This window comes from Balaenoptera physalus (assembly GCF_965194825.1).
Source record: "Balaenoptera physalus genome assembly, chromosome: 2".
Taxonomy (NCBI): Eukaryota; Metazoa; Chordata; class Mammalia; order Artiodactyla; family Balaenopteridae; genus Balaenoptera; species Balaenoptera physalus.
Window position 1 is genome coordinate 82,422,038 of NC_138883.1, and position 12,245 is coordinate 82,434,282.

Here is a 12,245-nt window from a genome sequence, read left to right on the forward strand (position 1 = left end):
TGGATAATCTATTACCAAACCAATGGCAATAGAAAGTCCAGAGTTGTTGCATAAATGGATATGAAGTCAATTAATGTAAGGTAGGTATTTTATGTATATTGTAAATGTTTTGCTAAAAAAATTTCTTAGTGTGATGGGTACTACCTTTGTTATAAAATTTGCTAAACAAATTTAAACAAGTCCTTAAGTTTCAGAAATATTCCCCCACGTTGCTTAAAAATAACAGCACATTGTGAGGAATTTGTCACACAATCACATTTGTATTTTCAATATTAATTCATACTGCCATGTCTGATACTTTCATGTCCTTAAATATTTGACTTCTGTTTCTTGATTAGAACAATAACTTCAATATTGCTTGTATCCTTTATGTAAATTTTAACTTTTAAAATATTGGAAACTGAAAGAAAATATTTCTTTACACAGGTGCTGATGGGAAGGGTGCCTGACAGGGGAGGACGGCCGAATGAAATTGAACCACCACCCCCTGAAATGCCCCCTTGGCAAAAGAGACAAGAAGGCGGTGGAAGGGGTGGTTGGGGTGGTGGAGGTGGTGGTAGAGGAGGTGGTGGGAGTGGAAGAGGTGGTTGGGGAGGGGGAGGGGGGTGGAGTGGAGGTGGAGGAGGGGGTGGTAGAGGAGGTTTCCAAGGCAGGGGAGATTATGGTGGAAGAGGGGGCTATGGAGGAAGAGGGGGCTATGGTGGAAGAGGTTATGGAGATCCATATGGAGGAGGTGGTGGTGGATATAGAAGATATTAAAAGCTACAGCATTTAGATAGCAGGCTTACTTCTTAATAGATACATTAGGCATAGTGTTCTAAATAACTACTTGAATGTCATCTTTGAAGTAAACACCATGTTAGATTCCCTGATGATATCATTCTTGAATTGGGTTTAGTATGTAAAGAGCATTGTTTTATACTACTATTTGATCTCTTAGACAAAGTGATGATTTTTTCCATATTCTGTGTACTCTTGAGCATGTTATGTCTTTTTAAGAAACAAAAAAAAAAACCGAGCAAAAATTATTTTTAAAGTGTAAATATATTATTACCATCAAACTTGGAAAATAGAAAGTATTTTATTGTCATGATTGAATTTAGATTGTTACCTGTATTTTATTCAGGTCTGAAACACATAAATGACCCCACTTGTAGTGGAAAGGAATATAGACTATTGCCTCATCTGTATTCCTGTGGCTGTGTTTTGTGTTTGTTAATACTACTTTACAAAATAGGGAAAGGGACTGATTGATAGTTGTGTTCAAGAGGAAGGTTTCTTGACTTTTTCTTTCTTTTATATGAGCAATTCCTCTAGCCAGGTTTGTGTTAAAATTCTATTAATTGAAGCTGAAGTCTGTTTTTTGCTATGCATATTTGATTTATTTTACAACTGGATTTGAAATCTGTATAATTTTGTTTGACTGACAGCAGAATTAAAGACTGAGGTCAGAATTACTCTAAAGGGACAAAGACATGTACTAGTTTTACATGATGGTGTGAAAAATATTTCTGTAAATTGGTTTCTTCATCATTTGTGCCATCACTGTAGGTCTCCGAATATTAAAAGGCAGGCTACACTGTGCTACACAGGACTAGGACACTCATGTCCAGTTTCAGTAGATCAGAGGTAGGGCCAGGGTATCCCGTGGTAGTTCTGATTCTCAGCTAGATTTGGGAAACAAAGGGTTGGGGAATGATTAAATGTGGTTTGGTGGTTGGAGCAGTCAAAGGCTTGGGAATCAGGAGTTGTGAATTCAAATCATGACACTAGCCTAGGGGTGCTATGGGTTGAAATGGCCATAGCTCTCAAGGATTAATTTGTCCTCATTTGTCAAATAAGGAATGTGATACTTGTGCCTTCTCAGGTTGTTTTAAAAAGACCTAAGTACAAGTCCAATTTGTTGAGAATTTATAAAGGCCTGTTGTGAATGGTTTAAGAGGTGGCCCAAGTAATGCATTTTTCTCTTGGTGTAGAGAGAGAAAAAGATACAGTCACATAAACTTTTTCAATCCCACTTTAAAATCTGTAGGCTCCTGGTCAACTCTTGTGCGTAACAACTTTCTGTGGTCTAACCAGCTCAACAGATAGAAGGCTGAGTACCTGTGGACAAATGATATTTGATATTTGGCAGTGTTATTCTTGTTGTTGTTTTGTTTTACAGTAAACCCTGTGGGGAAATCTAAAATAATGTTAAACCTTTACATATTGTGTACACTGCAGTCTTGGCCATGTATTTTTCAAGCTTAACCCTTCGAGGAAATTTGTTCAGGATGGGAAAACAAATTTTTTTGGTTATTCGTAAGCTTAGATTTTTAAAAAATTTTATATGTAATGAAGATTTAATTTCATTTGTGATAGTTGAAGAAAAGGCTTTCCATATAAGGAAACACTTTTATCAGTAGCTATGAACTTTGAAAAATAAATAATTTTAAAAAATATATACACAAAGACCACTGGAGTAAAATATTTCAAAAAAGTTATTACTTAAACTATTCATTTAAAACCTTTACATTTCTGCTTCATTTCTTTTCAGGAGCTTTAGTTGCTGATACAGGACGGGTTTACAACTACTTTCAGCTTCTTTTATTACTAAAGGTTTATGGCGAATAATGGTAGAAACATTAGTTTATTAATTTCTGTAAGATTTCTTTGTACCTTCATAGGAGTTGGGTTATGTTGGGTTATCTGCTACTCACTGTAAATCTTATCCAAGTTTAGCACTTGCTCCTGGAATCTTGTTGGAGCCGGAACCACTCTTATTTACACATTCCTATAAACTTCACTTGAATGAAAAGCTGAGTGGTCTAGAACCTAATATCGTATTCTTTCCTGTGAGGTAGGATTTTCATGAAAATCTTCTTTCAGTAAAAATTTCTTTCATAGAAAAGTTTGCTAAGAAATATCTAGAATAGCAATAAGGCAATTTGGGGCCTTAATGTGAAAGGCCATAATGTGAAAATGCTTTATAAATTGAGTGCAATACAAATGCAGAGTATGATGAATGGCACTTCACTGCTTCCTAAAATCTTAACACCTTCTTCTGTGCCACCTCTTCATCCTTTTTTGCCTAGTTCTTAATTTTATTTTTTCCTACTACCTCATTTTCCCTCCCCTTTTTTCTTCTCCCTGCCTTGGTCTATCTTGTGGCATCTAATAGCACCTATAGCCATGATCTTACTGCGAGTTTCTGGATTAAAGAAGTAACTGACCTCTTACCTGGATTTGTCCATCCATACATAATTACCACAACATTACACATAAGCTCTTGGTAAAAGAAGAGATGAATTATTTCCTTTTAACCTGTTCCGTTGTGTTCTGCAGATCAGGGAAATCTTGCCTCACTAAACAGAAAAAAACATTTTAAACCAAAAAACATTTAATTACCTTTATGTGTGTCAAAAGAAGGTATGATAACTCCCAAAATATCTGTGATGGAGAATGTTCCAAGCAATGATACTATCTATACCTTGTAAGGGGCACAGGGTAGAGATATTTGGAGTGGGAATTGTGGGTGGAGGAGGGGAGGTAGTTTAATCTCTCTTCTAGGGCCAAGTTGTCAGTGTGACTTCATTGTTTTGTATGAAGTACTATGAAATGCCAAAATGATAAATATACCACATCCAAGTGTACCAGAATACATTCCACCATGGAATTTGAGTGATTGGAATCTGTCCCCGTTCTCCACCCACCCCCGCCACCCCCCTTCATTGGTCTAGTTAAACAAAAGTTGGCTGATGATTAAGGAAAAATCACAGCTATCTCTAATCACTCTAAATAATCATGAGCCCAATGAATTGCTCTGGGTGATCTGTCCACTAGATTGAACCATCCTCTACCAATTCCATCCACAGCTTCAAAGTTTCTCTTCTTTACTTGCTAGTTTTCTTAGAACTGTGGAATTAAAGCTGAAAGCCACAGGAATGACAGCCTCAGATTTGTCTCCTTCAGTGTTAAGTATTTGTAGACTTAATATTTGGGGATCAGTGTAATTCATTATGCAATAAGATGGGAAAAGGTTGAATATTTCTGTATGTTACTACTTCATGTTATAGAAGGATTTAGAAAAATGTATACTGAATAATTAGTTGCTTTGCTTTTCCTTTCAGGAAGACTCAGTTTGGTTAACAGAAGTAGGGAGTGCTCTCAGCTGTCGATTATAGTAAAAATTAAGGTGAGGCTTCTGTATGTTCAAGAACTAGAAGAAACACAGGACACCTATGCCATAGGGCTCCTAATGTCTTTTATCATACAAATATTACACAAAGAAAACTTATATTAGGTATCAAAAAAAAACACCTTTACAATCTGTACATTTTGTTTTTTCCTTGCAGTTCTTTTACATTATACATCTTTAAACAGAAATTCACATTTGGCCAGTAAAACAGCAAATCAATTACCAAAGAAAATAAGAAGTGACATTGTTGTTAACAAGATTTGTCCTTGTTTCAGCAGATAAATATATGCCCAAACTTATTTCAAGTTGATACAAGACACACAAATTTGTATCCTAGGCTTGACAAACAAAAAATTTGTTCCATATTATTTCTGTAGATTCCACTAATCCCATGTAGTTCAGAGCAAATAATATTAATTTATACACTGTACTTATTTGGCCCTTGCTGGACTATAAAGACTTGTGGTGAAACTACTGCTTCCTATCCATTTCAGTGATAAATTCTGGAATGCTTGAGACTTTCTAGCCATGTTAATTTGGCTAGTTAAGGAGACTGTGACCTTTTGAATTCCTCTAGATCACAAATTATTTACATAGAAACTAACCTGGGCTCTGTATTTTGGATCCTGGGTAAGAAGAATGAAAAAAATTTAATTGTGTTTCATAACTATGCTTAAAGAAATTGAATTGTACCATCTTTGGACAGAGGAAAAGAATAGGTGAAGAATATGAATTTTAAGGATGATTATAAACTCATGTTTGTTCCACATAAGGTAAGTAAGTAGCAAAGTACTTCTTATAGGATTATCTACCAAGTGGTGGACCTAAGCAGCCCTGCCATGGGGATTTCTGAGTTTGGATTTAGAAAAAGGTAGATTTGTGTGTAAAGTGATTCTTTAAAACGCTAACTGAAAGCTAGTCACTAGCTTTTTTACTAAACTCAGTTCAGTACAAGGAGGTATGCAAATGGGAACTGGTCTTTCATCAAAGAAACTTCTTAAATGATCTGAATTCTCCAAGGAAGCTTATACTATATATATAATTTGTTTCTGATTAAGACTTGGTGTTGTTGGCTTTAGGTTTGGAACTTTTGGTTGTTGAGATTATATGCTTGGCAGTTGGTCTACTTGTGTATGAATTTTAAGTCAGCTTGGTGTCAGGCTTTCCAAGCATGGAAGGTAAGTTCTCCCCACCAAAAGAAAATGATCATATGAATTTTTTTTAGAGACATAAAGAGTTTGACAAAGAAGTTTGTGAATAGTTGCCCAGATAATTAAATGAGCCCATTTATCATTAACCTTCATTAACAGAAGACTCACAGGACTCTTGTGATTTTGCCAAACAATACAATTTATATTCTGAGCAATTTGTCTTGTAACAAACTGAACTTTGTGAATTTGTGTACATGACCAAAAGTCGTTTAACTCACACATTTTACTAAGGAAGAAACAGAATTCCAAGCCACATGCATGTCTGATGTTGTATATACATAATATGTACATATATACATGCTGTCAGCTATTATTGAAGCCTCTGATCCAATTAGCTTATTTCTAAATAGTATTAATAGTGAAGACAGTACAATCACAAATTCAGTTCAGAAACTTACTTCAAGAAAAAAAAAATAGGATGGCATATGAGAGTTAAACATTTTTAAAAAGCCATAAATTCTTCATTCTATCCAGTGTAGATTATATGAGGGACAAACATGTTTGCGTTATGTTTGTTTTAGCTAATTAGCCAGCCATGTGTGAGGTGCTAATAGCCACATTTCCAGGTACTTAATTTGGCTACTTCTTTTATGACTCAGACTAAAACTATGAGTTGACCTGTAATTGGATGATGTCATGTTGTTTAATAGCCCCTTCCTGCTCTCCCCAAATTTATGGCTACATCTCTAGAAGTTCTCTTCTAGGTAGATATCCTCATGTGTGTAAGAACGTAGTGAGGAAGAAGGGGAAAAGGCAAATTGATTAGATGTGAGGTAGTGAAGTGGGAACCAGATTCGTAAAGAATGCTGAAATATAGAGGAAGCGATTCTACGTTTGGAATGTGAGTATTTTTCCATTATAAGCAAGCTTTGGATGGAACAAAATAAATGCCTCAGGAAAAAACGGGAAGGAAACAAATTCATTTTCCAGGGATTTTAGTTCTAAGGAAGAAGCAGCTGGGCAGGCCACATAGATAGAAGAAGCTATCTTGTCAGAAAACTATAGTCATGTTTTTTATCATGCTTTTGATATTAGTCCCAGGGGAAAAAAAAAATTCTGGTATGAATGGCAAATATTTTGCACTCTTCAGCTTTCCTCCCTTTGATTCAACTGGCTGGAAGAGAAAACCATACCGCACAGTTGGAATCTTTTAAGTAACAAAAGAGTAACCAGCTTTCCTTCTTTAAAATAGCCTTTTGAAAGCCAGTCAGTCTAAGGTTTCCCAGGTCTTTGTGTTAAGAGGTTTAGGAAATGAGATCTCTGATACACTCTGCAGTTTGTGCTGCTTGAGTTTCTGGGCTAAGAACAGTCACCCTGCTCCATCTGTGCCAAGACATGATTGCTTCTTGCAAGCTGGAGGGTTTCTATCTTCTTCTGTGCATATTTCAGTTGGATCTTTAGAGCATTATTATCTGCTTTCAGGGTATTTATTTCCTTAAAAAAAAAAAAAAAGAGGTATGTTAATAAAGCAGCAATGAATGGCAAATCAGTTACAGTATTGGGAGTACCACACTTGATTGGCATCTATTCACTGTGGCTGAGAATTAAAAAGTGTTTTCAAGGCACATATTTTGCCCTGAATAAAAAATAACACATTAAATATCAAATGAGCATGTGTAAACAACAATTAGTTTTGTTATATCAAAGATGTGAGTGGCTAGCAGGCAGAATAAACCATTCCTGGGCAATAGATGAATAATGAGAAAATCTTTGAATATTGTGTAGCAGACCTAAACTTGGCAGAAATAGTCTTGGTCAGGTCTGAGGTATGAAAGCAGTGACTTGGAATTCTATAATATGTGATATTATAGTTCACATGAGATATTACATATATAATCATATTACATATTTTCTCCTCCAAATCATTGAAAACTAACAGACTTTTGAGAAAGATAAGAATTTTATCCCATCCCCCTAAACTGGGATTTATTTAATTTGCAGTGATTTAGTTATAGAGGCAGCTGTTGATTTCCAGTGTTGCAAATGGCAGAATTTCATTCTTTGTTTATGGCTGAGTAATATTCCATTGCATGTACGTATATGTGTATATATATACATACATCTTCTTTATCAATTCATCTGTTGATGGACACTTAAGTTGCTTCTGTATTTTGGCTATTGTAAATAATGGTAAGAACATTGGGGTGCGTGTATCTTTTTGAATTAGTGTTTTCATTTTCTTTGGATATATACCCAGGAGTGGAATTTTGCTGGATCATATAGTAGTTTTTTTCAGTCTTTTGAGAAATCTCCATAGTGTTTTCCATATTGGCTGCACCAATTTTCATTCCCCCCAGCAGTGCACGAGGGTTCCCTTTTCTGAACATCCTCATGAGCACTTGTTATCTTGTGTTCTTGATGATAGCCATCCTAACAGGTGTGAGATGATATCTCATTGTGGTTTTGAATTGCACTTCTCTGATGATTAGTGATGTGGAGCATCTTTTCATGTACCTGTCGGCCATTTGTATGTTTTCTTTGGGAAAAAAAGTCTATATAGTTCTTCTGTTTTGTAATCAGATTTTGTTGTTATCGAGTTGTATGAGTTCTTTACATATTTTAAAGAACTCCTTGCCAGATATATCATTTGCAAATATCTTCCCCCATTCAGTTGATTGCCTTTTCATTTTATTGATGGTTTCCTTGCTGTGCAAAAGCTTTTTAGTTAATGTAGTCTCATTTGCTGATTTTTTGCTTTTGGTGTCATATCCAAAAATTCATTGCCAAAGACCAGTGACAAGGAGCTTCTTCCTTCGTTTTTTTCTAGGAGTTTCATAGTATCAGGTCTCAAACGTTTACCTCTTTGATCCATTTTGAGTGAATTTTTATCAGTGGTGTAAGATGGGGGTTGAATTTCATTGCTCTGCATGTGCTTATCCAGTTTTCCCAACACCATTTGTGAAGAGACGACTTTCCTTTCTGCTTGGGTGCTCTGGGCTCCCTTGTCGAATATATTAGTTGACTGTATATGCAGGGATTTAATTCTGGGCTCTTTTCTGTTCCATTGGTTTGTGTGTCTGTTTTTGTGCCAGTACCATACTGTTTTTATTACTGTAGCTTTGTAGTATAATTTGAAATTAAGTGTGGTACCTCCAGCTTTGTGCTCTTTCATCAGGATTACTTTGGTTATTCAGGATCTTTCGTGGTTCCATACAAATTTTAGGACTGTTTTCTTCTATGTCTGTAAAGAATTCCATTGGTATTTTGATGAGGATTGCATTGAATCTATAGATTGCTTTGGAGAGTATGGATATTTTAACAGTCTTTTTGAAAAAATTTATTTTATTGAAGTCTAGTTGATTTACAATGTTGTGTTAGTTTCTGCTGCACAGCAAAGTAATTCAGTTATGCGCATATATATATTCTTTTTCATATTCTTTTCCATTATGGTTTATCACAGGATATTGAATATAGTTCTCTGTGCTGTACAGTAGGACCTTGTTTATCCATTCTGTATGTTAATAGTTTGCATCTGCTAATCCCAAATTCCCAATCCACCCCTCCCCCACCCCCCTCGGCAACCACAAGTCTGTTCTCTGTGTCTGTGTGTTTCTGTTTCATGGATAAGTTCATTTAGGTCATATTTTAGATTCCACATGTAAGTGATATCATATGGTATTTTTCTGACTGACTTCACTTAGTATGATGATCTCTAGGTTCATCCATGTTGCTGCAAGTAGCATTATTTCATTCTTTTTTATGGCTGAGGAGTATTGCATTGTATATATATATATATATACCACTAAATCCATACCACATCTTTATCCGTTCGTCTATTGATGGGCACTTAGTTTGCTTCCATGTCTTGGCTGTTGTAAATAGTGCTGCTGTGAACAGCGGGGTTCATGTATCTTTCTGAATTATAGTTTTGTCCAGATATATGCCCAGGAATGGGATTGCTGGATCACATGGTAGTTCTACTTTTAGTTTTTTAAGGAACCTCCATACTGTTTTCCATAGTGGTTGCACCAATTTACATTCCCACCAACAGTGTAGGAGGGTTCCCTTTTCTCCACACCCTCTCCAGAGTTTATTATTTGTAGACTTTTTAATGATGGCCATTCTGACCAGTGTGAGGTGGTACCTCATTGTAGTTCTGATTTTCATTTCTCTAGTAATTAGTGATGATGAGCATCTTTTCATGAGCCTTTTGGCCATCTGTATGTCTTCTTTGGAAGGAAAGAATTCAGGTCTTCTGCCAGACATTTTAGCAATCTTAATTCTTCTGATCCATGAACACAGGATGTCTTTCCATTTGTGTCTTTGATTTCTTTCTGCAAAGTCTTGTAGTTTTCATTGTAGAAATCTTTCATTTCCTTGATTAAATTTATTCCTATTGTTTCTGATGCTATTGTGAATGGGAAAGATTTCTTTCTTTTTCAGATGTTTCGTCTTTAGTGTATATAGAAATGCAACTGATTCTATAAGTTGACTTTGTATACTGCAGTTTAACAGAAAATGTTTATTAGTTTCAACAGTTTTTTTTGCTTAATCTTTAGGTTTTTCTATATACAGACTCATCATCTGCAAACAGTGACAGTTTTGCTACTTCTTTCCTGATTTGGATGCTTTTTTACTTTCTTGTCTTGCCTAATTGCTCTAGCTGAGACTGTCAGTACTTGAATAAGTGGTGAGAGTGGGCATCCTTGTCTTGTTCTTGGTGGAAAAGCTTTGAAATTTTCTCCGCTGAGTATAATGTTAGCTGTGGGTTTGTCATATATGGCCCTTATTATGTTGAGGTATATTCCTTTTATCCAGTCTGAGCAGGGTTTTTATCATGAAAGGATGTTGTATTTTGTCAGATGTTTTTCTGCATCTGTTGAGATGACCACATGATTTTTATCTTTCCTTTTACTAATGTGATGATTACATTTATTGATTTGCCTATGTTGAACTGTCTTTGCATCCTAGGGATAAACCCCACTTTTCATAGTGTATAAAAATCTTTTGATGTGTTCTTGAGTTCAGTTTGCTAATACTTCGTTGAGAATTTTTGCATGTATAGTCATCAGTGATACTGGTCTGTAGTTTGATTTTCTTATAGTTTCCTTATCTGGCTTCGGTATCAGGGTGAAACTGCCCTTGCAGAATGAGTTTGCAAATATTTCCTCTATTTTTTGGAAGGTTTTAAGAAGGACTGGTGTTAATTCTTTGAGTATTGGGTAGAATTTGCCAGTGAAGCTGTCTGATCCTGGAGTTTTCTGTGTTGGGAGGATTTTGATTACTGATTCAATGTCTCTGTTATTGGTCTGTTCAGATTTTCTGTTTTTTCTTGATTCAGTCTTATTTGGTTGTGTATTTCTGTAAATTTATTCATTTCTTCTAGGTTATCTAGTTTGTTGGCATATAATTATTCATAGTAGTCTCTTATGGTCCTATGTATTTGTGTAGTAACGGTTGTAATGTCTCCTTTTGTCATTTTAATTTTACATATTTGAGCCTTCTCCCTCCCTCCCTTTCTTTCTCTCCCTCTCTCTCTGGCTGTGTCAGGTCTTAGTTGCAACACGCGGGATCTTCGTTGCGGCATGTGGGACCTTTCATTGCAGCGCATGGGCTCCAGAGCACGTGGGCTTAGTTGCCCTTGTGGCATGTGGGAATCTTAGTTCCCCGACCAGGGACTGAACCTGCGTCCCCTGCATTGGAAGGCAGATTCTTTACCACTGGACCACCAGGGAAGTCCCTCTTTTTTCTTAGTGTGAATAAAGGTTTGTCCATTTTGTTTATCTTTTGTCAGTGTACATGAAGCTTTGGTTTACTGTGGTGCAACTGGCCGTTTCAAGGGCAGTTACTGTTAAATGATTATTCACAATCGATTTTGTTGATCCTTTCTATTTTTTTTTCTGGTCTCTATTTTATTTATTTCCAGTCTGATCTTTTTCCTCCTGATAGCAGCAAGTTGACGTGGGGCAGGCTCACCAACTCCCTTGGCTTCACAGCCCTCTCTGAGGTCCTATGAAGCTATTCTCTTCTCTGAAGCACAGGTGGGTAGAAATCTACTGGGTGGTCTGGTGTAAGGTGTAGAGTCACTTTTGTTTGTTTATGAATGACCAGTTTAGCTGTAAAGGGGAGAGATAAAAAGGAGCAACACATGCCACCATGATGCTGATGTTGCTGGTCTTCAAGACTTTGCATCTCGTGTTTTTACCTTACTTATACCATACTGATTACCCCCCAAAATATGGGGGGGTAATTTGGGATACATGAGTTGTTTCTCAACATAAATTACCTAGATAGCTGTCTATTAGCTGCTGTGTAATACTGAGTATTTGCTATGTACTGCGTTACATGATTAATAGAGGTGGATATAGTATCAGACTGGGGATTTGAACCTCAGAGGCTTTGCATTTTCTTTTGTCCTGTGCTGGTTTAGAGGTATACACATACTTAAAATAATGTATAATATTTATTATAATATGAATATTACATATTATTTTAAATACTCTAAAACATGCATAGTGAATTCTGGTCCTTAGGTCCCAATGACAAGGATAAAAGTAAAGAGGGTTTACCAGCTCTGGTATTACTGGGTAGGAATGAATACTGGACCTAACTAACTCACTCACCTGAAATCTTTCTACCACCCACTTCTTGCAGCAAGAAGTCATTGTTGCCAACAACTACATTGCTCCTTTTACATGGCATGTAAAATGTCAGGATCTGAAACAAGCTGTAGAGTGCATGGACTGTATTTTACAGAGGCCCAAACAGGTCACAGAGTTTAACAGCAGGAGTAAGAAAGATCTGGGACTAGAAGCACAGATCTTTGTCCCCAAGACTGAAGTTCTTTCTACTCTATCAAGTTCACTTTTCAAGGTTTCTTTCTTTCATTGTTCTTGAAAGTTGACTGTGGCTGCTTC

At 36.2% G+C, this 12,245-nt stretch overlaps 2 protein-coding genes across 4 annotated transcripts in view; one reads left to right on the plus strand and one right to left on the minus strand.

Annotated features, from left to right (window-relative positions):
* Nucleotides 1-1,489, plus strand: part of FAM98B (family with sequence similarity 98 member B) — a 33,714-nt gene extending 32,225 nt beyond the window's left edge. Inside the window, exon 8 of the mRNA XM_082443305.1 lies at nucleotides 427-1,489. Coding sequence (XP_082299431.1) covers nucleotides 427-759 — 333 coding nt within the window. The 3' untranslated portion in view covers nucleotides 760-1,489. The remainder of the gene's footprint in view (nucleotides 1-426) is intronic.
* Nucleotides 1,490-4,226: 2,737 nt separating this feature from the next.
* Nucleotides 4,227-12,245, minus strand: part of RASGRP1 (RAS guanyl releasing protein 1) — a 78,707-nt gene continuing 70,688 nt past the window's right edge. For 2 of the 3 annotated variants that reach the window (XM_082442959.1, XM_082442957.1), the window contains one exon: nucleotides 4,227-6,822. In XM_082442959.1, the coding sequence (XP_082299085.1) occupies nucleotides 6,688-6,822 (135 nt within the window). In that variant the 3' untranslated portion in view covers nucleotides 4,227-6,687. The other variant, XM_082442958.1, reaches the window with a different exon arrangement.